Consider the following 23,809-nt stretch of genomic DNA (forward strand, 5'->3'; position numbering starts at 1 on the left):
ACATGAGGAGGTTGTAGAAACATGAGGAGGTTGTAGAAGGAGGTTGTAGAAACATGAGGTTGAAGAAACATGAGGAGGTTGTAGAAACATGAGGAGGTTGTAGAAGGAGGTTGTAGAAACATGAGGAGGTTGTAGAAACATGATGAGGTTGTAGAAACATGAGGAGGTTGTAGAAACATGAGGAGGTTGAAGAAACATGACGAGGTTGAAGAAACATGAGGAGGTTGTAGAAACATGACGAGGTTGTAGAAACATGACAAGGTTGAAGAAACATGACGAGGTTGAAGAAACATGAGGAGGTTGTAGAAACATGACGAGGTTGTAGAAACATGAGGAGGTTGTAGAAACATGACGAGGTTGTAGAAACATGACGAGGTTGTAGAAGGAGGTTGTAGAAACATGAGGAGGTTGAAGAAACATGAGGAGGTTGTAGAAACATGATGAGGTTGTAGAAACATGAGGAGGTTGTAGAAGCATGAGGAGGTTGTAGAAACATGAGGAGGTTGTAGAAACATGACGAGGTTGTAGAAGGAGGTTGTAGAAACATGAGGAGGTTGAAGAAACATGAGGAGGTTGTAGAAACATGATGAGGTTGTAGAAACATGAGGAGGTTGTAGGAACATGTGGAGGTTGAAGAAACATGAGGAGGTTGTAGAAGGAGGTTGTAGATGGAGGTTGTAGACACATGAGGACATTGTAGAAACATGAGTAGGTTGTAGAAACATGAGGAGGTTGTAGAAACATGATGAGGTTGTAGAAACATGAGGAGGTTGTAGAAGGAGGTTGTAGAAACATGTGGAGGTTGAAGAAACATGAGGAGGTTGTAGAAGGAGGTTGTAGATGGAGGTTGTAGACACATGAGGACATTGTAGAAACATGAGTAGGTTGTAGAAACATGAGGAGGTTGTAGAAGGAGGTAGAAACATGAGGTTGAAGAAACATGAGGAGGTTGTAGAAACATGAGGAGGTTGTAGAAACATGACGAGGTTGAAGAAACATGACGAGGTTGAAGAAACATGAGGAGGTTGTAGAAACATGAGGAGGTTGTAGAAACATGAGGAGGTTGTAGAAGGAGGTTGTAGAAACATGAGGAGGTTGTAGAAGCATGAGGAGGTTATAGAAACATGACGAGGTTGTAGAAGGAGGTTGTAGAAACATGAGGAGGTTGAAGAAACATGAGGAGGTTGTAGAAACATGATGAGGTTGTAGAAGGAGGTTGTAGAAACATGTGGAGGTTGAAGAAACATGAGGAGGTTGTAGAAGGAGGCTGTAGATGGAGGTTGTAGACACATGAGGACATTGTAGAAACATGAGTAGGTTGTAGAAACATGAGGAGGTTGTAGAAACATGATGAGGTTGTAGAAACATGAGGAGGTTGTAGAAGGAGGTTGTAGATGGAGGTTGTAGACACATGAGGACATTGTAGAAACATGAGTAGGTTGTAGAAACATGAGGAGGTTGTAGAAATATGATGAGGTTGTAGAAACATGAGGAGGTTGTAGAAACATGAGGAGGTTGTAGAAACCTGAGGAGGTTGTAGAAGGAGGTTGTAGAAACATGAGGAGGTTGTAGAAGGAGGTTGTAGAAACATGAGGTTGTAGAAGGAGGTTGTAGAAACATGAGGAGGTTGTAGAAACATGAGGAGGTTGTAGAAACATGAGGAGGTTGTAGAAACATGAGGAGGTTGTAGAAGGAGGTTGTAGAAACATGAGGAGGTTGTAGAAACATGAGTAGGTTGTGGAAGGAGGTTGTAGAAACATGAGGAGGTTGTAGAAGGAGGTTGTAGAAACATGAGGAGGTTGTAGAAACACGAGGAGGCTGTAGAAACACGAGGAGGCTGTAGAAACATGAGGAGGTTGTCGAAGGAGGTTGTAGAAACATGAGGAGGTTGTAGAAACACGAGGAGGTTGTAGAAACATGAGGAGGTTGTAGAAGGAGGTTGTAGAAACATGAGGAAGCTGTAGAAACATGATGAGGTTGTAGAAACATGAGGAGGCTGTAGAAACATGAGGAGGTTGTAGAAACATGAGGAGGCTGTAGAAACATGAGGAGGTTGTAGAAACATGAGGAGGTTGTAGAAACATGATGAGGTTGTAGAAACATGAGGAGGTTGTAGAAGGAGGTTGTAGAAACATGAGGAGGTTGTAGAAGCATGAGGAGGTTATAGAAACATGACGAGGTTGTAGAAGGAGGTTGTAGAAACATGAGGAGGTTGAAGAAACATGAGGAGGTTGTAGAAACATGATGAGGTTGTAGAAGGAGGTTGTAGAAACATGACGAGGTTGAAGAAACATGACGAGGTTGAAGAAACATGAGGAGGTTGTAGAAACATGAGGAGGTTGTAGAAACATGAGGAGGTTGTAGAAGGAGGTTGTAGAAACATGAGGAGGTTGTAGAAGCATGAGGAGGTTATAGAAACATGACGAGGTTGTAGAAGGAGGTTGTAGAAACATGAGGAGGTTGAAGAAACATGAGGAGGTTGTAGAAACATGATGAGGTTGTAGAAGGAGGTTGTAGAAACATGTGGAGGTTGAAGAAACATGAGGAGGTTGTAGAAGGAGGCTGTAGATGGAGGTTGTAGACACATGAGGACATTGTAGAAACATGAGTAGGTTGTAGAAACATGAGGAGGTTGTAGAAACATGATGAGGTTGTAGAAACATGAGGAGGTTGTAGAAGGAGGTTGTAGATGGAGGTTGTAGACACATGAGGACATTGTAGAAACATGAGTAGGTTGTAGAAACATGAGGAGGTTGTAGAAATATGATGAGGTTGTAGAAACATGAGGAGGTTGTAGAAACATGAGGAGGTTGTAGAAACCTGAGGAGGTTGTAGAAGGAGGTTGTAGAAACATGAGGAGGTTGTAGAAGGAGGTTGTAGAAACATGAGGTTGTAGAAGGAGGTTGTAGAAACATGAGGAGGTTGTAGAAACATGAGGAGGTTGTAGAAACATGAGGAGGTTGTAGAAACATGAGGAGGTTGTAGAAACATGAGGAGGTTGTAGAAGGAGGTTGTAGAAACATGAGGAGGTTGTAGAAACATGAGTAGGTTGTGGAAGGAGGTTGTAGAAACATGAGGAGGTTGTAGAAGGAGGTTGTAGAAACATGAGGAGGTTGTAGAAACACGAGGAGGCTGTAGAAACACGAGGAGGCTGTAGAAACATGAGGAGGTTGTAGAAGGAGGTTGTAGAAACATGAGGAAGCTGTAGAAACATGATGAGGTTGTAGAAACATGAGGAGGCTGTAGAAACATGAGGAGGTTGTAGAAACATGAGGAGGCTGTAGAAACATGAGGAGGTTGTAGAAACATGAGGAGGTTGTAGAAACATGATGAGGTTGTAGAAACATGAGGAGGTTGTAGAAGGAGGTTGTAGAAACATGAGGAGGTTGTAGAAGCATGAGGAGGTTATAGAAACATGACGAGGTTGTAGAAGGAGGTTGTAGAAACATGAGGAGGTTGAAGAAACATGAGGAGGTTGTAGAAACATGATGAGGTTGTAGAAGGAGGTTGTAGAAACATGAGGAGGTTGTAGAAACATGTGGAGGTTGAAGAAACATGAGGAGGTTGTAGAAGGAGGTTGTAGATGGAGGTTGTAGACACATGAGGACATTGTAGAAACATGAGTAGGTTGTAGAAACATGAGGAGGTTGTAGAAACATGATGAGGTTGTAGAAACATGAGGAGGTTGTAGAAGGAGGTTGTAGATGGAGGTTGTAGACACATGAGGACATTGTAGAAACATGAGTAGGTTGTAGAAACATGAGGAGGTTGTAGAAATATGATGAGGTTGTAGAAACATGAGGAGGTTGTAGAAACATGAGGAGGTTGTAGAAACCTGAGGAGGTTGTAGAAGGAGGTTGTAGAAACATGAGGAGGTTGTAGAAGGAGGTTGTAGAAACATGAGGTTGTAGAAGGAGGTTGTAGAAACATGAGGAGGTTGTAGAAACATGAGGAGGTTGTAGAAACATGAGGAGGTTGTAGAAACATGAGGAGGTTGTAGAAGGAGGTTGTAGAAACATGAGGAGGTTGTAGAAACATGAGTAGGTTGTGGAAGGAGGTTGTAGAAACATGAGGAGGTTGTAGAAGGAGGTTGTAGAAACATGAGGAGGTTGTAGAAACACGAGGAGGCTGTAGAAACACGAGGAGGCTGTAGAAACATGAGGAGGTTGTCGAAGGAGGTTGTAGAAACATGAGGAGGTTGTAGAAACACGAGGAGGTTGTAGAAACATGAGGAGGTTGTAGAAACATGAGGAAGCTGTAGAAACATGATGAGGTTGTAGAAACATGAGGAGGCTGTAGAAACATGAGGAGGTTGTAGAAACATGAGGAGGCTGTAGAAACATGAGGAGGTTGTAGAAACATGAGGAGGTTGTAGAAACACGAGGAGGTTGTAGAAACATGTGGAGGTTGTAGAAACATGATGAGGTTGTAGAAACATGAGGAGGCTGTAGAAACATGAGGAGGTTGTAGAAACATGATGAGGTTGTAGAAACATGAGGAGGTTGTAGAAACATGACGAGGTTGTAGAAACATGAGGAGGTTGTAGAAACATGACGAGGTTGTAGAAACATGAGGAGGTTGTAGAAACATGAGGAGGTTGTAGAAACATGAGGAGGTTGTAGAAACATGACGAGGTTGTAGAAGGAGGTTGTAGAAACATGAGGTTGTAGAAGGAGGTTGTAGAAACACGAGGATGCTGTAGAAACATGAGGAGGTTGTAGAAACATGAGGAGGTTGTCGAAGGAGGTTGTAGAAACATGAGGAGGTTGTAGAAACATGAGGAGGTTGTCGAAGGAGGCTGTAGAAACATGAGGAGGTTGTCGAAGGAGGCTGTAGAAACATGAGGAGGTTGTAGAAACATGACGAGGTTGTAGAAACATGAGGAGGTTGTAGAAGGAGGCTGTAGAAACATGAGGAGGTTGTAGAAACATGACGAGGTTGTAGAAACATGAGGAGGTTGTAGAAGGAGGCTGTAGAAACATGAGGAGGTTGTAGAAGGAGGTTGTAGAAACATGAGGAGGTTGTAGAAACATGAGGAGGTTGTAGAAGGAGGCTGTAGAAACATGAGGAGGTTGTAGAAACATGAGGAGGCTGTAGAAACATGAGGAGGTTGTAGAAACATGACGAGGTTGTAGAAACATGAGGAGGTTGTAGAAGGAGGTTGTAGAAACATGAGGAGGTTGTAGAAACATGAGGAGGTTGTAGAAGGAGGCTGTAGAAACATGAGGAGGTTGTAGAAACATGACGAGGTTGTAGAAACATGAGGAGGTTGTAGAAACATGAGGAGGTTGTAGAAGGAGGCTGTAGAAACATGAGGAGGTTGTAGAAACATGACGAGGTTGTAGAAACATGAGGAGGTTGTAGAAGGAGGCTGTAGAAACATGAGGAGGTTGTAGAAGGAGGCTGTAGAAACATGAGGAGGTTGTAGAAGGAGGCTGTAGAAACATGAGGAGGTTGTCGAAGGAGGCTGTAGAAACATGATGAGGTTGTAGAAACATGAGGAGGTTGTCGAAGGAGGCTGTAGAAACATGAGGAGGTTGTCGAAGGAGGCTGTAGAAACATGATGAGGTTGTAGAAACATGAGGAGGTTGTCGAAGGAGGCTGTAGAAACATGATGAGGTTGTAGAAACATGAAGAGGTTGTAGAAACATGAGGAGGTTGTAGAAACATGAAGAGGTTGTAGAAACATGAGGAGGTTGTAGAAACATGAGGAGGTTGTAGAAGCATGAGGAGGTTGTAGAAACATGAGGAGGTTGTAGATTCAGAACTGATTCAGGAAATGAAGAGGAAAGAGCACCACGTTCTCAGATCACATCTGAGTCCTGATTGGCTTAAAGAAACATGTGACATCATCATTTTAATACAGACTCCGCCCACCTCAAGCTGAGAGAGAGTAGTGGGTTATAAAACCCTCCACCAGTGTGCACCGATACCGACTTTCGGATTACATGCAACGCCTCTTGTGTCTGGTCGTCATGGATGAAGCAACCTGTCAGTTCAAACACTGCTCCAACTAAGATAGACATTTAATATCGTCATACAGACGTTAACAACTTCAAATGTGTATTGAGGATCAAATATATGTTTATTTATTGTAAAGTGTTTTATATTTACAGGGACTGTTGAAAAAACAAAATAATATTAAATCATGTTGCAGACAACTTTTCGCTGTTAATATTTATTTCTTATTTTTCTACTTTTGATGTCTTTGTAAAATCTCAATTCAACAATAAAAAATACACTTTTTGGTGCTCTGATGTTCAACAATATTATGCTTGTCTTTGCATTAATTTAGGACACCCTGTTGCAAAAATTACAATAAATTAACTGAAATTATAAATTACAATAAACAATGTCGGCTCAATCTAATAGTTTTGTTATAAGTCTACACTAATATAACTAAAGAAGAAGAAGAAGAATCTAGGCTACTAGGCTAGGCTACATAAATATTTTCCGAATTGTCACAGTTCAGTATGCAGTACGTACTATTCAGTATGGAGTTTCAGTAGACTGAACTCTCGTGGTCATTCAGTATGCATTTTTTGGGTCCACCTCAGTATACTGAACATTTCAGTATGGATACTAACTTCCGGGTTTCATGCAGTATGGATCGGATGCGTGCTTTCAGGAAATGAATTGTATTTTACCACCCACAATGCTGTGCGAAATTAAACGTAAATCGTCACTTCACGTCCGCCTCCAAATCAAAACAAACGAGCGTGGATTAATTGAATCAATTTTTAATCTAGAGTTAAAGTCCCGTAAAGACTGAAATCACTACTTTTAATTAACAACAGAAAATATAACAAATATCTGCATTATTATAAAACCTTTCCCCCTCTATTTAAATAATGATTTCACTATTTAAATGTGTCTTTATTGGTTTATTTTATATTCTGTATATTACTGTCTTTCATTTGTACTTTTTATGTACTGTATGTTATTCAGTTATTTAATTTCAGTTATTTAATCTGTCTTTTACTTGATTTACATTGTAAATATTGTTTTTTGTTTACCTGACTGTATATGCGCATTACTCTTCTTGAATAAAGCTAAACAAAAAAAAAACGGGTGGATGCGGCCGGTTCGGGAAACGTAAATGACGTCACTTTCATACTGAATGAATCAGACGAAGTAAGAACAAATATCTGCCTACTGTGTGCACCTACTGAATAGTAGGTACTAACAGTATGCAGCACGCATAGTACGTACTGCCTACTGAAAGATTGAGTATATACTTGGCAATTTGGATACGGCCCCGGTTTCCACCTGAGAGAGGGAAGTTTTTCCCAAAGCCTGCCGCTGTATTTCTACCCTACATCTTGATGAAGAGGACTTCATTCAGCTGAGAGTGTCACTTCTAACGGAGTGCACTCCTTCACGGACGGGGAGGGTGTAGGGGTTGGTTTGAAAAAGGGTTTGAGTGAGTGTGTAACAAAGTGACACTCTGCCAGAGGTCAGAGGTCAGACTGCTGCGTATGTTTAACGTTTTTAACTGATTGGTTTTTATTTTATAAAACAGGAATCAGGTGAAGAAACCTCCAATTACCCATAAAGCATTGCGTGACAGCAGTCTGTTAGATAAACATATTGAACCTTTGTGTTTGATGGTAAAGATTAAATCACCTTTTATACCTGCTGGATTATACAGGACTATCAAATAAACCGTGACTGTAGTCATGAGTGTAAATATCATTTTTGAAGCTTCAGCATTTATTCATCTCTAATCTTTTTATTCATTATTAAAAAACACACTGATGGAGCAGGTTCCTACTGCCCCCTGGTGGATCATCAGAGCACTGTTTTCTCTCTTTCTCTCTCCCTCTCTCAATTCAATTCAACTCAAAGGGCTTTAAGGTGCAGACTCTGTCCTCTTTGGGGAGCCAGGTCTGTCGTTGGTGCCCTCTCCGTGTTCACTGAGTCTGTACGTGGTCAAAGATTTCCTCAGCTTTGGATCAGTCACAGTGCTCAGATATTCTGCCACTGTGTAATCTCTATTTAGGGCCAGATAACATTCTCATTTGCTTTGTTTTTTGGTTGATTCTGTCCAATGTGTTAAATCGTTTTCTTTTTGTTTTTTAATAATATGGTTGATTCTGATTGGGTTTCTGTCTGAGGGCTCTGCTTGGGAGTACAGTCCCAGAACCAGGTGTCTGAGGGTGCAGCTCTCTGAAGACTCTCTGGAGGTGAGGGCTTTGTAATGGAGCGTGTCAGGGTCACTTTCTTTTAAATGGTTATACAATTTAAAAGCTCTCTTTTGAATTTTGATGATTAGAGGGTACATTATTTGGGGTTTTCAGTTGGACACGGAGGATGGATTTACAGAATTCTGCATGCAGAGTCTCAATTTGGTATTTGTCCCATTTAGAAAAATCTTGGTGTGCGAGAGGACCCCAGATCTCACAACCATACAGAGAAATGGGTTCTATAGTGGAGTCCAGAATCTGAAGCCAGATTTGAATAGAGATGTCTAATTTGATGTTCCTTCTGATGGCGTAGGAAGCCCTTCTGGCCTTGTCTCTCAGGTCGTTCACAGCGCTCTTACACTTACCTGTGGCGCTGATGTTAAGGCCCAGGTAAGTGTAGTTCCTTGTGTGTTCAATTTCAACAGTATCTAGAAAGAATCTAAACATGTGGTGTTGGAGGCTGTTTCTTTTTTGGAAAATCATGTTTTGAGTCTTGGATAGATGTCATGGCCCAGGTCTGGGAGAAACTGTGCAGGAGATCCAGGTGCTGTTGTAGCCCTTCCTTGATTGGAGATCGGAGCACCAGGTCATCTGCGTACAGTAGGCACTTGACTTCAGAGTCTAACAGGGTTAAACCGGGTGCTGCAGACTCTTCTAATGCCTTTGCCAATTCATTGATGTAGATGTTAAAGAGGGTTGGGCTTAAGCTACATCCCTGTCTCCACTTTTGTGGAGCGGCGTTATTAGGACGACGTTAAAGAGTTTTAGAATAGCCAATTGAAAAGTAAAAGTAAAAAAAGAAAAATCTCTGTCTCTGTCTCTCTGTCTTTCTGTCTCTCTCCTCTCCCTCCCTCTGTCTTTCTCTCTCTACATATGTTGGCCAACTCAGTTTTTGGCATTAATGAGCACAAGGTGTCAGTCTCTGAAGGAATAAAAGTGCATCATCCTTGCAGCAGCAAGGAGAGAAATAGAAAACTAACACTAACTAGTCCTCTCCTTATACCTGTCAGGTAGAAAGTTTAAACAGTTCTAAACACTTCTCATAACTTCATCAGACTTTGACTTCCATGTTGCTAATAATAGAACCACTCAAAAGCTTTCTATTGATTCACCAGCCTACACTGATGCCATGTGTTGCACTTCTTATTATTCATGCAGCCTGGATCAAAGATGTTTCAGAATATTCTTGGTTTTGGTTCCTTTGTTTTTCCTTCACATGATGTTCTCTCTGTGTCGGGGTATTCCTTTAGGGGAAAAGACAGATCAGAGACTTCTCTGATTATGCATTGTTCAAATAAAACAGACCTGAACAGTGAAAAGTGATTTATTAAAGTATGCAGCATTAACATGGAGTGATATCTTCTGCATCTAGATCTGAAGGACGACCCGGATGCTGAAATAATGAAAATGGTATTAGATTGTGAATATCAGGTTATACATAACTGTCTGAATTGGTACTCATATTTGAAGAAATGCCCCTCATGGTACAAAAGTCTTTTAAAATCCTGTCTGAAACATTTTCAAACCTCCAAACTTTGTCCTCAACAGAGGGCAGCAGTGATGCAAAAGGCCCGGGACAGACAAAACCCAGAGGGACGCCAGAACTCTAAATACATTAACATAACAAACAACTTCAAAAACAGCGAGTTAAATCAGAGCTTACCATTTCCCAGCATGCATTAGATCAAAACCATCAGTGATGTTCTCAAAGGGCAGGGTGTGAGTCACAAACTCGTCGACTTTCAGCTTCTTGTTCATGTACTCCTCCACCAGTTTGGGAACACTTTCCACACTCTTGTAGCCTAGAAAAATATGAACGAGAACATTAAATAAAGAGATGTAATGTGTGGCTAACTAAACATTTATTGTAGAAAATTACTGTTTTTTCTCAGCTCACTCACACTGGGCAGTGTGTGCCCTGTATGAGAGCTTATTCCCTCTTTTTACTTTGTTAGTTTCCAATTCCAGTCGACAAAGTTTTACTCTTTCAAGAAATCTGCTCGCAGGTTTGTAAAGGCTGCACTTTTATATAGTGCTTTTCTAGTCTTCTGACGGCTCAAAGTGCTTTTACACCACATGTCACACCTACACATTCACACACTGATGGTAGAGGTTACTATGTAGTGACACCATCAGAAGTAACTAATCCCATTCAGAAACTGCGGGAGCATTTTGGGGTTAAGTGTCTTGCCCAAGGACACATTGGACATGCTGCTGGGGATTGAACCCTCGACCTTCCGGTTGAGAGACGATGACAACTCTACCAACTGAGCCATGCCCCTTTTGTAACATTGTAAGGTGACAGAATTCTGAGCAGATTCATTGAAATAGACTTAATACAATCAAATGTATTTGATATCTTATATACTGCTCTGCAATGAAAATCTCATAATGCATTTGATCATTTTTCATTGAGAAGTGAAATCTCATCAAGTGTCATTACGCCTGTCAGTGATGACACAAGAGGATAATGAATACTGAGTGTTAGAAATCTAAATTAGCTGCAGATGAGGGTTTATTATATTTTGGAGAAGGAAATGGAAGTGATTTTAGACACAGTTCTTAGGGAAAACTTTTCGGTGAATACTATTTAAAGTGATTCAACTGAATCAGAAACCCCCCTCACATGTTAAAGGCTTTACATGTGATTTTTCACACTTAAATATAATATAAATCAAGTATATCCTCTGAAAATAACTCTGTGAGTCATGACTGTCTACAATGGGTGTAACACCCGAGTCCCACTGTCTGTGATGTTTTCAGTTTTTTTCAGAGTCCTATCTTCACTTTGTTTACATCGCCCGGACGGCCAGCTGACTTCTCCCCTTGTGTATAAAAGTTGTTTAATTCTGGGACTAGAGAAAAGAAGAATAACATACTGTACTCACTGCTTAACTGTGTTTCTAGATCACGCTCATTTCAGGTAAATTTACATGCAGTGTGAAGATACGAGCATAATAAAGATCGCTAGCATTAGCATGCTAACACAACAATGCAGCGCAAGTTGTTTTGGTTTCATGCTGGTGCTCAAGGGCGACATCTGCTGGATCAAAAAAATCACATATAAAGCCTTTAAAAAAAGTAGTAGCTTATTACCTCCAAAAGCTGTGCCTTTCCAGGTGCGGCCGGTCACCAGCTGAAATGGACGGGTGGAGATTTCTTGCCCTGCTGCTGCCACCCCGATGATGATGCTGGTGCCCCATCCTTTATGGCAGGCCTCCAGTGCTGCCCTCTGCCACCAAGAAACACCATGAGTATTACATAACTATCACATCAACCAACCAGGAACATACCTCGTCCTCAGATATGTGTCAGCTGTGTTCAGCTGTTCAGAATGTATTCTCATTTAAAGCCTGACGCAAAACAGTATTTTTTGTTCTGGGATGTGGTGTGTCATGCTGCTTTAAAAGATTTTTAACAACAATTTGATGTTATTATTTGATATTAACTTCTTTTCTCACCATGATTGCTACATTGCCAACACATTCAAAGGAGTAGTCCACGCCTCCATCTGTCATCTCCACCAGGACCTCTTGGATGGGTTTGCTGTGGTCCTTCGGGTTCACCACGTCTGTGGCACCAAACTCTCGAGCAGTTTGAAACTTGTCGGGGTTGCGATCCACTCCAATAATCCTAGCTGCCCCGGCTGCTTTACAGCCCATGATTGCAGCGAGACCCAGTGCCCCCAGGCCGAACACAGCACAGGTTGAGCCGGCCTCCACCTGCAGAGTGAGGGACAGAGGAGGCAGGTACAGGTCAGCACGTTTCAGCAGCTATTAATCAAACCTTAATGATAGTAAGGTTGATGAATTATTCCCTCTAAACACACATTTTACAGGTGCTTGCTTCATCAGTTCAGTTTAGATTTTTATTGTCATCAGGTTGAAACAGTAGACACATACTGAGGTCTTTTACACCACACATAGCCGCATTGAATCAGTGTTGAGAATCACCATATCTGTGTGAGGGTGTATAGGGTACAGCACTGCTTCACACTAAAGTGATGCTTCTATGTTCATACAGATATTTAGCAGGTGGGAACTTTTTATCATCTAAACATATTTCATGAGCACTGAACAAGTGCAGCTGAGACTGAATCTCTTCTTTTCTGCAGGAAACTAGTTCAAAACATTGGACTTATTTGTGGCTGTGGCTTAGTGGTAGGTCGTCTCTCAACTGGAAGGTAGGCAGTTGAATCATAAATGGTAAATGGACTGTTTTACACCATGTCACAATCACAGATTGATTTTTTTAAGGTTTACTTTAGGGCTTTTTCTGCCTTTATTTACAGGTAGGACAGTGAAATCAAGGATAGAGAGAGGGGGGGACGACATGCGGGAAAGGAGCCACAGGTCGGATTTGAACCCGGGGCGCACGCTTAGAGGATTTGACTCTTTATATTCACACACTGATGACAGATCAGGCTACATAGTATTACTGTAAGCCACATTACTCTCACACATCTATGTTAATGCTGTGATGACTGCAGGAGCTGTGATAGAACAGCTAACACTCAGATTGAAAGTTGAAAAGAGATTTGAGTTGTCAGAAGGTAAGTAAAGCGCTTTCTTAGTACAGTCCATTTACCTTTTAGCACTTCATTCAAATGCTGGCCCCGTCCTTCTGCCTAATGTTCTGGTTTGTTTTTTTTCCATCTAAAAGTAACAATTGTTACCTCATGTCAACAAACACTTGTTGACATGAGGTCTGCCCTTACATCACAAGAGACTAATAATCTGCCCTCCATATACTTTACATACGGGATGGATCAGAGACCCTAAGAATGTGTTTGTTTGATGGATTCTAAGGTTTTCTCTCCTCAGAGAACACAATAAGGGAGCTTGGTTGATAAAGTAGTAGAGTGACATCATGGTAGAAGGCCGACTCACCTTGGCTGTGTTTACAGCAGCTCCATACCCGGTGGTGATGCCACAGCCCAGCAGACACACCTTGTCCAGGGAGGCTCTGTGGTCCACTTTGGCCAGTGAGATCTCAGCCACCACAGTGTATTCGGAGAAAGTGCTACAGCCCATGAAGTGGAAGAGGCTCTTGCCTTTGCAGGAGAAACGGGTTGTCCCATCCGGCATCAAACCTCTGCCCTGAGTGAGCCTGAAGAACAAGACACCAAGACATATCTGACAACTGTACTGGGCAAAGCGTTGATGCTTAGAAGCTGGGCTGCAAGGATTCACATGGCTGTGACTTTACCTGATCTTTTGACACAGGTTGGTTTTGGGATTCTTACAGAACTTGCACTCTCCACACTGTGGGATATATAAGGGTATGACCGTGTCTCCTAAAACACAAAAAGTATGTTACTCCAGAGCTTTGTTTGTCCTATTCTTACAGCAATCATTTCTGCCAAGAGAAGAGAAGGGAAGGGAGGGAGAACCTGGTTGAAACTTGGTGACTCCCTCTCCAACACTCTCCACGATGCCAGCTCCCTCGTGGCCCAGCACAACCGGGAACACTCCCTCAGGATCCGATCCACTTAGTGTGTAAGAGTCTGTGTGACAGATTCCTGTTGCTACAACCTGAAAAAACAATGTTTCAAAAAGGAATATTTGTTGAAGTGAGCCAATCAATCAGCTCATGGATCATATTGGGATTGGTTTTCACAAATCAGATGTCTTACCTTAAGTCGAACTTCCCCACCTTTAGGGGGCGCCAACTCCACCTCCTCCATCACAAGAGGTTCCCCAGCCTTCCATGCTACTGCAGCTCTGCAGCGGATCACCTTCAACACAACACCCAGGAGCTTCAGCAGGCCTGGTATCACTCATGATAAACAACCCATTCAGCGCTTTAGTGGAGGCAGCCTTGACCATAAGGATATTTGGGAAAAATTACATTTCTCTCTGTTGTCGACTAAAGTCTCTCTAGTGTTGAAACACACTATCAGGGTCACCATCAGTTTTCCTACTGTGTTTCCCAATAGTCTTCATTTATAAGACCCATAAAACTCTCTCCAAAACATACTTTGACCCTTTTCTATCTTGTGCAGACGTGTTGCAACATTAGGAAGCCCCCACGAGAGAAACAGAAAACTCCTCTTTGAGTTCCATTAAAAAAAATCTTTTATATAGTAGATTGTGAAATACAGAGCAACTATCTATCTATCTATGTGAATTAACAAAATAATTCACATAGATAGATAGATAGACAGATAGATACTTTATTGATCCCGAGAGAAATTCAAAGCATCCAGTAGCAGTTTACAAAGACGTACATGACATGAAACATTTGTTACAAATTAACCACAAAACCGACGCCCCCCCCTCCCATACATATATATTAACCTGAAAAAAAGATTTAAAGAATACCCCTAGATGAATCAAGCTTAAACTGTGCTGTTAAAAATAGACTTATACAAGAAATGTACATAACCTGTGCAGGGATAAAAATATATGTGACATTTAAAGCAAGAACCTATAAACAGTTTAGGAAAAATCTGTAATTAGACCTGAATATAAAAAATAAAATAAAAAAAGTGTTGACCTTCTGAAGTTGTTCCACTTCATGGAAGTTTTAAACCCACCACTGATTTCCTGTCTTAATTACTGTGAACACTCCCTCAGCTCCATGGAAACAGAATTGCCGTAAAAAGTAGTAATGTTAGCAAATGTTGTAGGCTACTTGGTGGAATCTGTTTAACTATTTAAACCAGCACAACATTTAGATACAACCCATGTAAGGCATGCTTACCCTCCCTGCAGTTTCCATGATGTTTCTCAGTTAAAGGTTAGATAACAATGCAGAACAGTCAGAGGAGTTTGGATCAATCACAAATGAGGGCCCTTCCTCTTTCGGGTGTGGACTTATCCAAACACTGTGGAGATATGTCTACTTTCTAAAAGGCTCACTTCCTCGCTCCCTCCTGTAACCACAAACACAATGTGATGAAACATGATACACAAATGGTGTTACGTAAGACTACACAATTCCGCCAGATGCGTCTGCGCTCCGTTACAGCAGCGGAGCTGATTGGTTACTTTATTCAGTGTTTCCACTGGCTCCTCTACGTCTCTCACAGCTCTGTCTCAGCTCCAGGTCCAGAGTCCTCCTCAGCAGATACGCAGGTTTCTATTTCTGCCGGATGCCGGAGCACGGCGCGTCAATTTACCACAGAAAAGATCGAGCGGGACGGGAAGTCAGACACCGATACAACATTAAAACATCCGGTTAATTTTCAGAATAAAACACTCCGTTTTGACGGTTCAGAACGATGACCGTATGTGTGTTTGTTCATGTGTTTTTAATGCTTGTATACGGTTTTATACCACATAGTATTATCTCGCCCTGCCGTGAGTGAATCTGTAAAATTAAGGTGAAGAAAGAACTGACTGACTAGCCTATAGGCTACTTACAATAGATCATGTAAAAGACATTACTTTATGATGGCCATATATTATACAATTTGTATAGGCCTATGTATATTTTAGTGTTTGTCTTAGTTTAAGGTTTAGTTTCCTACTTTATTTTAAAAAGTTTAGATTTCAAATTGTCATTGAAGCTGCTGAAGTTTGCAGTCATTCAAATATTTTGAGATAACGAGTTAAATATCCATTCCCTAGCTGCTGGGTGTCCAGTGCTTACAGTGGTAGCATGGAAACAAGCATATAAAGATTGACTGATTTTAATATATATCATTCAGTAATCAGGAGTAAGTTAGGGTCCCTCAGAGATCATATCCAACCACATTGCCTCCTCTCATTTCTAAAACCTTGTATGCTGTAGGCCTATCCACACATTGACAGTTTAAAGAACCCGAGAGTTTAGACAAGATCCTTAACACGAGAACATTTGTTTTTTTTCTGGTGACTGGGTATGAATATTAGTTCAATGCATGGCAATGAACAGTGTCTCTTTTTTAAATAACACTCACTTTTAAGCCTTTGGAGTTGTATGAACTTGTGATGTGTTCAGTGATGTTCATTCATCTACTGTTATAAAAGTCTTCTCTAAACCAATATAGGTTTGGCATTAGTAGTAGATACATTATAATGAAATTGAATATCCTAACCATTAAATGTCTGAGTGGCCAATACCAGCTCTTATCATGTGTAGTTATTGGTTTCATATCATTCACTTAGGGTTAGGGTTAGGGGTTAGGGTTAGGGTTAGGGTTAGGGTTAGGGTTGTGGTTCATGTTTAACTGTATTATCCTGTACTTTATTATACTCTTCTAAAAACACAGGTCACATATACTCTGGGACTAATCCTGGAAACAAATCTAACAGTAACATTACAAAGCTGTCTGCCAAGCTAAGCTAAAACTGATATCAGTTTGACTGAGTAAATCTAGACTAAAATTATTGAAACTAAAAAAGTTGTTGAACAAAAACATTGAGAGAGATGACAGCAGTGCTGTATTCATGTTCACCATGTGCCTATGACAGTAGACCTAAAGACAAAGGAGGCAACAGCACCCGTCTGTTCAGAGCATTTATTTTGTTCTAGTAACACTTTGACATGTTTATCTTTTGATTAAAGACAACAGATCATTCTCACATAAACAGTCTTCATATATTCAAGTTGTCAGAGACGTGCAGAATATGATAGTCAATCTTGTTTTGTGCTTTCTTTTATATGTAGGAATATTAATTGGAGATTTTCAAACATAAAGTGATAATGAGTTTCTTCAGGGTCATCGACAGCAGCTTCTTGGATCCTACTCTGTAGAAACATTAAGCACTGTCCGGATGCTGCAGAACAGAAAGGACAGAGAAATGAACAGATCTGCATCTATGTTTCTGTAATTCTTTTCTGTCATGAATGTTGGAGAAAGTTTAAACTCACCATTTGCCATGCTTCATCATTTCAATGGCATCATTGACCTGATCCAAAGGCAATGTGTGCGTAATGAACTCATCGACCTTCAGCTTCTTGTCCATGTAGGCCTTAACCATAGGAGGAACACCATCCCGCCCCTTGAAGCCTGAGACACAGTGATACACACTATAAACCAGACTACCACTTGTGAGAGGTTTATTAGTCATGAGGGATGGACCGGGCTGTTTTACCTCCAAACACAGAGCCCTTCCATGTTCGTCCAGCTATCATCTGAAGGGGTTGCACAGAAACGTTGTGTAGGGTTGTCCAGCCAACGATCACGCTGACACCCCAACCCTGAACACAAGACTCCAAGGCACTGCGCTGGATGTAGAAAAAAGATCAGAGTCAGCTGGATCAGAATCAGAATCAGAAATACTTTATTAATCCCAGGGGGAAATTTGGTGTTATCATTGCTCTTCACACAATACAGCAGTGTGAAATAAAATAAAATAGAGATAATAAAACAAGCAATAAGTACCAAGTAGGGATTGGAACCACAAAGGTTCTGGTACAAATCTGTAGCTAAGCTGAGGGAAAGGGGTTTAACTAAATTCAGTAACTAGTTAAGTTAAAAAAACTTAGATTGCAACAAAAAGAGAATTTCATGTTCGTTGATCCAAGTTTTAACATTCAGAGACCAACAGTCTGTGTCATTTAAGCATGTTAAGTACGAGTAATAGCCCTTTGCAGGTGAACCAGTATTTTGGTGCATGAGTTGTTTTAGGAATGCACACTGACTCTACACTGCCAAGAACAGAGAACAAACTGTAAATGAAATCTTCCTACCATGACCTCCACATTCCCGGCACATTCCAGGGAGAAGTCCACTCCACCGTCGGTCATCTCAGCTATCACTTTGCTGATGGGTTTGCTGTGGTCCTTTGGATTCACAAAATCTGTAGCACCAAACACCTTGGCTTTTTCAAATTTATCTGGATTGATGTCCACAGCGATGATCCTCTTGGCTCCTGCAGCTTGGCAGCCCATCACTGCAGCCAAACCCACAGCTCCAAGGCCAAACACAGCACATGTGGAGCCTGGTTCCACCTAAAGTAAAAGATACTCTGGTCAACTGGGAACTCTGTGTTGAATGTCTTAGTGAGTTGTACAGTAATAATCAAGGACCACATTTTGTGTCCCATAATAACTGATCACTTTTTACATTTACGGAAAAAATGTAAATGAAAAGTTTTTTATGTCTAAAAAAAGCCTTATCTTCAGATACTTGATACTAGTCAAACTTTCACCTTAGCAGTATTAACTGCTGCTCCGTATCCTGTGCAGATCCCACAGCCTATGAGGCAGACTTTGTCCAGGGGGGCAGCTGGGTCGATCTTAGCCACAGCCAGATCGTTGACCACGGTGTACTCAGAGAAGGTACTGGTTCCAGCAAACTGATTCAAGCGCTTCCCCTTACAGGTGAATGCCGACTTCTCGGGTGCCATTGCACTATTGCCAGTACCAGCCCTGTGAAAAAAGGCGGGGGAAAAAAATCACATGCACAAGCAACCATTAAACCACACCCCATACATGTCCATACCTGCAGGATGATCATGTGAAAAACAAACAGAAGTCTGAATTCTCTGTCCTATAACTTGAGATAGTAGAAATGTACTACATGTGACTGTTTACATGAAAACTTTACAACAACTTTATGTGCATATCCTAGAAGAATGAGAATAAAGAAAATGAAATAGATGGCAATAGGTAGTTATTAATGTGCTCACCATGCTTTCACACACTGGTTGGTCTTTGGGCTTTTACAGAAGCGACATTCTCTACACTGGCCGATGAAAAGAGGGATAACATGGTCACCTGAAAGACAGAAACAATGTTGACATTTCATTACAGCTGGGTACTGTTTCCTGCATGAACTAACCCAAAGCTTCATTCAAACTCAAACAGTATTTTTACATCTCTTATTGTTAAAGATAAGTAAGATTATTTTTGTCTTTCACTATTCTAATGACTTTATAACTTAACACACATTTAAATCACTTGTTTAAATAAGTAGGACAGCAGCATCATTAACAAAGTGTCTTGTGCCTGAACTCAGTTGAACACAAAGTATGTCCACAAACTGCTCCCTACATACTTTAATGTGATGGTTATCTCAAAGCTGAGTTCTATTGTTCTCCTTCATTTTCTTCAATTAATTAAGTATCCTGTTAGGTCAATGGCATGCAGTGGAGTACCATCTGATGGACCATGTAGCAAACTTCTTCAATCGTGATAACATTAATGGCCATTTTTTGACTTCCTCTCTGAAATCTGAAAACATATATTCTGAACCTCGGCTCATCTAAACACTTATAAGTCTTATCCACATTGCACAGACATGACACATATGAATCTGCTTATCAAAACCTTTAGATTGAGAGCAAATTAGTACAAATTCCAAAATGCCAACCTGGTTTTAATTCAGTGACTCCTGGCCCGACACTCTCTACAATCCCTGCTGCTTCGTGGCCGAGAACAGTTGGAAAGCCTTCTGGACTCGTATCCTCTAAGAGTCGGTATAAGTCAGTGTGGCACACTGCAGTCGCCACAATCTGCACCAAAGACAGAAAAAAAAACAATGAAAATGAGTCATTAGTTTTCTCTTATGGGTTCAGGAGTCATATCAATAATATAACTTAATGATTACCAGCAGTTGATTTACATCCAAGATCTATAAAGGCTACTGTATGAAACAAGTGGTCAGCCACTGTGATGTCATTCAAGTCTTTTAGGCCCAGCTTTTAAGCCTCCAGTTTGGCATTTTGTTGTTGCCATCTTTGTGCTGATGACATGAAGCGACCATGTTTAAGCACCTGATGGATTGATTTATTCATCTGACTTCTTTTTGCAAGCTGCAGAGTCCACCCCTCCTGTTGAATTCTGATAAGGCCCAATGCAGGAAGCTGTGTTAAAAGGAGGAATGTGTAGCTTTTTGATCCAGTAGATGTCGCCCTTGAGCACCAGCATGAAACCAAAACAAACTGATGTTTGGCTTGCATCTCTGACATACTGAAGCCTCTAGTGTCACATCTCCAACCCCCCTCTCTGTTGGCGTTCAGACAAAGGAGTTATCAATTGGAACGCACCATAATTAAGCACCACAAGCGGCGGACAAAATGTTCCTTTGCTTAAGCTGCAGATTGCCTGTGGCCTGCAATGTTGTGTTAGCATGCTAATGTTAGCACACTGTGGTTAACTCATAGCTTCACATTGCACGTAAATTAACACAGAATGAGTGTGATCTAAACACACTTATGTGACATCCAAATAATCAATGAGTAGACTACAGTATGTTATTCTTATTTTCTCTAGGCTTTGAGTGAAACAGCTTTAAGTATCATGTAAACATGATGTAAACGCAGCTCCAACAACAAAACAGCTGGCGGGACTCACGCTTCACACTCATTGTAGACAGTCATGACTCAGAGAGACATTTATAGAGGATATTCTTGATTTCTGCTATATTTATCTGGGAATTGTTGAACGTTCTTCCTTTATACTCAGGTAGAAAACAAGTCAGTTGAGATTACTAATCTGTGTCTAAGCATGTATATTCCTCACCTTTATCCGGACTTGGTTGGGCCCAGGTGGGGATACCTCAATCTCTTCAATCACCAAAGGCTTGTTGGGCTCCCAGGCCACTGCTGCCTTGCATTTGATGACCTAGAAGGAAAAGGATACCATGTGACATAACCAGTGAGTGACATCTAGCACTTTTTAACTAGGAAGAGTTGCCAATAAACAGCAATAGGGCCACAAACCCCTTGCTGAACTCTGAACACTTTATAGAATCACATTCATCCAGAGGCTCTTTAAGTTTATGGTGAGATAACTGCAACAACAAGAAAAGTGGAAAGAAAGAAGGTGTTTTCATGTTTCACATCGTCGGTTGTTCCTTTTTTAATCGTGTTTCTAGCTCATGGTTTAAATGTCTCTGTGAGAGCTGCTCCCTTGAAAAGCAAACATCACATGAAAACAATCATGTGGGTTATTTTACAAACACAAGTTATTTTCTGGAACATGACATTAGATAGAGAAGTTCTAACAACTGTAGGATTTTTGTTTTCTGCCCTTTGAACCATATCTTTGCAAATATGAACAGGCAAAAGTGACTGGATACTTATTTACTATGGAGGACGTAGGGCGAGATATATCACTGAGGGGAAGTGTATAGAGGCAGAGATAAATGTGAGAGACAGAGATAAAGTGTACTTAACACAGATTTCACTCTTGTTTGTGTTAGTCTTCACTTTTTGCATATCTGTTAGCCGCTAAAGAGCAAAAAACTGCACAGCAGGGCATGATACTGTAGCATTCTCATGTACATTATCTGAACAAACATCGTGTGATGAAGGCAATACATACTCAAAAGAAAAAACACAACATCACATCAATTATACTTGAACTACATTTGATTCTTCTTACCTTACCAGCTGTGGCCATTGTTTCTGCAATACAAGTCAAGAACGCTGCTGCAGAGTGAATGAGTGAGAGAGGGAGCACTTTATAGAGTGCAAACAGTTGGCAAACATTCAGACAGGCAGGCACTTGTTATCATTTTATTGAGCACCAAGGGAACCAAAAACTGGGTTATAGGTCTGGAGCCCATGAAATAAACAAGAAACAGCTAATACAACTGAAAGTTTAAAAAATAAATGTTTTCAACCTAAAGAGTTTATGATTGAACAATCATTTCAAAATTACTTGTATTAGCTTTGGATACTTTTTTTTACTTCATGAGAGAGGATTTAGAGAGCTGACTTTAAAAGAAAAGTGTGAATAATAACACAACACACTCGATTATCTGTCAAGCCATAGTCCATTTTTTTTGCCAATCTGTGTGTTAAAACATGTTTTTCACTGACAGTCTTCTCAATAACCCCTGACAGCATACTTGTTTGTGTTTTACCTCACTTATTAGACTATATGTACCTGAATAAAACTTGTATGTTTGTGTTAAAATGTATAAACCTGTTAGATTACCTGAAAAGTAAATGTGTCTTGACTGTTTCCTGCCCTGCAATGACCCTTCTCCTATCACCTGATCTCCTCCCAGCCTGCTCACCTGCTATACAGTCCCATTTATTGGTGCTTTAAGTTACATGTGTTATTATCATGCTAGTATTCAAATTATCAAGAGGTTGTTTATGAGTTCAGGTATTATAATTCTTACCACACAAAGCCTACATGACCCTTGGACTTCTGCTTGTTTATGGCTAAATATTAACTTTAATATAACTCATTCACCTGTGTGTCATCTACTGTAGTTGTATCGAGCGCCACAGGAATGAGTCCTAAAACCCTGAAGTAAGTTAGCATTTGAGCGTCATGGGGTCTATCGTCTAAAAGTCAACGGGGATTTTGAATGGGTTTGTGGTTAGACACCTGAAATAAGGTCTGTGGTTAACACAAGCTGAAGAGATGTTGGTGTTTTGTTAGACCACATAAACTACGTTAGGTAATACCCCCACTTATGAATTCTGAAGTTTTTACACGTCTTTAAAAAGGCGGATGCTAACAAGTGGCTAAATGTGACTACAGTGGTTGTCGGGGACATTAAACGTCATCACGCCGAACACAGAGGTCGGGAACTCTCTCACTAGTCGGAGATGTCTCCTGTAGGTTTAATCTTTAGGTTAAGGTGAATATTAAGTTAATAAACAACTTATTAAGCTACGCGGATTAGTTTAACGGAGATCGTCTGAAGCATAACGCTAGTGACGTCACAATCATCCGACCGTGGTGTAGTTAGCTTTAGCATAACATTAGCTTTTTACTTCTGTCGGCCGCATTAACACTTCAAACATCATAAAAATGGTGTTCATCTGTGAAGATTATCCTGCTGAACAAAACGCCTACGCTTCAGAAACATGTGTTTGCCACAGAGCTTATTTTCTGCAATGATCCAAAATCCAATGATAAAATCCCATAGGATAATTCTCATTAGACCCATGGTTAGACCGTTAGACCCCATGGCGATTGTTACTTCTGGGTTGACCTACAAAAATACGTCATGTGGTTTGTTCTCTATAGAGGTTGGGTCAAGGTAATGCGTGCATTTTGACAAAGCATCAATTGCATTCAAGTTCATTAACAAAGAAACAAGACTTTTCTAAAGGTATTTTCACTTTTCAATGACCTACTGGAAATGTCATATGGAGGAATAAGGATGACTTTTCAGTAGGGCTGTCAATCGATTAAAATATTTAATCGCGATTAATCGCACGATTGTCCATAGCTAACTTGTGATTAATCGCAAATTAATCGCACACGTTTTTATCTGTTCTAAACGTACCTTCGAGGGATATTTTTTTAATACTATTATCAACATAGGAGAGGACAAATGTGTTTATTTTCATTGCAACAATCCAAAACAATGGCAAATACTGTCCACAATAACATTGTGGGCATATGCTCGAACGGGAGCTGCCTGGCCGCTGCAATCATGTTGCATGCACTATCAGTGGTGCTTCTTGCTCGCTTCTCTTCAGACTTTAGTTCGAATCACCTTAAGACTTTTAAGTTTGCGCCGTAGAGAGACGAATCTCTGCTGAACTTTTATTTTCAACGCACCTTTTTGAAACATCAATTATTTTTGCTCAAACAAGGCTTTTGAACTTTCTTCTCCAAAGTCTTTCCTCTTCAATTTTGAAAGCCAATTTCTTAATTTGGATTCATCGAGATGGCCATCAGGTTAATCTAAGTTGGAAATCGACGTATCAAAAGACTCTCCTGTTGGATCCACTCAGGGCCGTAGGTCTGGTTGAAGTCCTCTCTGTATAGATATG

The 23,809-nt window shown here is 40.7% G+C and overlaps 2 protein-coding genes across 5 annotated transcripts; both read right to left on the reverse strand.

The window, feature by feature from the left end:
• Positions 1 to 9,496: 9,496 nt before the first annotated feature.
• Positions 9,497 to 15,145, reverse strand: LOC132993702 (alcohol dehydrogenase class-3 chain L). 4 transcript variants are annotated; one of them, XM_061063675.1, is made up of 10 exons: positions 14,892 to 15,145; positions 14,685 to 14,764; positions 13,822 to 13,923; positions 13,579 to 13,720; positions 13,395 to 13,482; positions 13,076 to 13,295; positions 11,648 to 11,908; positions 11,283 to 11,418; positions 9,850 to 9,988; positions 9,497 to 9,579 (listed from the first exon to the last, which is right to left on the reverse strand). In XM_061063675.1, the coding sequence occupies exons 3-10, from the start codon at positions 13,870 to 13,872 to the stop codon at positions 9,555 to 9,557; spliced, it is 1,062 nt and encodes a 353-aa protein (XP_060919658.1). In that variant the 5' UTR covers positions 13,873 to 13,923; positions 14,685 to 14,764; positions 14,892 to 15,145; the 3' UTR covers positions 9,497 to 9,554. The 4 variants fall into 4 exon arrangements, with proteins under 4 accessions (XP_060919658.1, XP_060919656.1, XP_060919657.1 ...); XM_061063673.1 differs by lacking the exon at positions 14,685 to 14,764; XM_061063674.1 differs by lacking the exon at positions 14,892 to 15,145 and having other exon boundaries at positions 14,685 to 14,884.
• Positions 15,146 to 16,336: 1,191 nt separating this feature from the next.
• LOC132993701 (alcohol dehydrogenase 1-like) lies at positions 16,337 to 21,519 on the reverse strand. Its single transcript, XM_061063672.1, has 9 exons — positions 21,447 to 21,519; positions 20,583 to 20,684; positions 19,432 to 19,573; positions 18,749 to 18,836; positions 18,269 to 18,488; positions 17,808 to 18,068; positions 17,210 to 17,342; positions 16,986 to 17,124; positions 16,337 to 16,891 (listed from the first exon to the last, which is right to left on the reverse strand). Exons 1-9 carry the CDS (start codon positions 21,462 to 21,464, stop codon positions 16,858 to 16,860), a joined length of 1,137 nt encoding a protein of 378 aa, XP_060919655.1. The 5' UTR covers positions 21,465 to 21,519; the 3' UTR covers positions 16,337 to 16,857.
• Positions 21,520 to 23,809: the final 2,290 nt, after the last annotated feature.

Source organism: Labrus mixtus, chromosome 18 (genome assembly GCF_963584025.1).
Source record: "Labrus mixtus chromosome 18, fLabMix1.1, whole genome shotgun sequence".
Taxonomy (NCBI): Eukaryota; Metazoa; Chordata; class Actinopteri; order Labriformes; family Labridae; genus Labrus; species Labrus mixtus.

Excerpts from the sequence above, each read along its gene's own strand:
- LOC132993702 (XM_061063673.1), bottom strand. Across the intron at positions 13,721-13,821 it reads GTGGGGAAGTTCGACTTAAG|GTTGTAGCAACAGGAATCTG; the intron begins GTAAGACATCTG and ends TTGTTTTTTCAG. Across the intron at positions 11,419-11,647 it reads TTGGCAATGTAGCAATCATG|AGGGCAGCACTGGAGGCCTG; the intron begins GTGAGAAAAGAA and ends TCTTGGTGGCAG.
- LOC132993701 (XM_061063672.1), bottom strand. Across the intron at positions 18,837-19,431 it reads AGTCACTGAATTAAAACCAG|GTGACCATGTTATCCCTCTT; the intron begins GTTGGCATTTTG and ends TCTGTCTTTCAG. Across the intron at positions 17,125-17,209 it reads GAAGGGCTCTGTGTTTGGAG|GCTTCAAGGGGCGGGATGGT; the intron begins GTAAAACAGCCC and ends ACTGTGTCTCAG.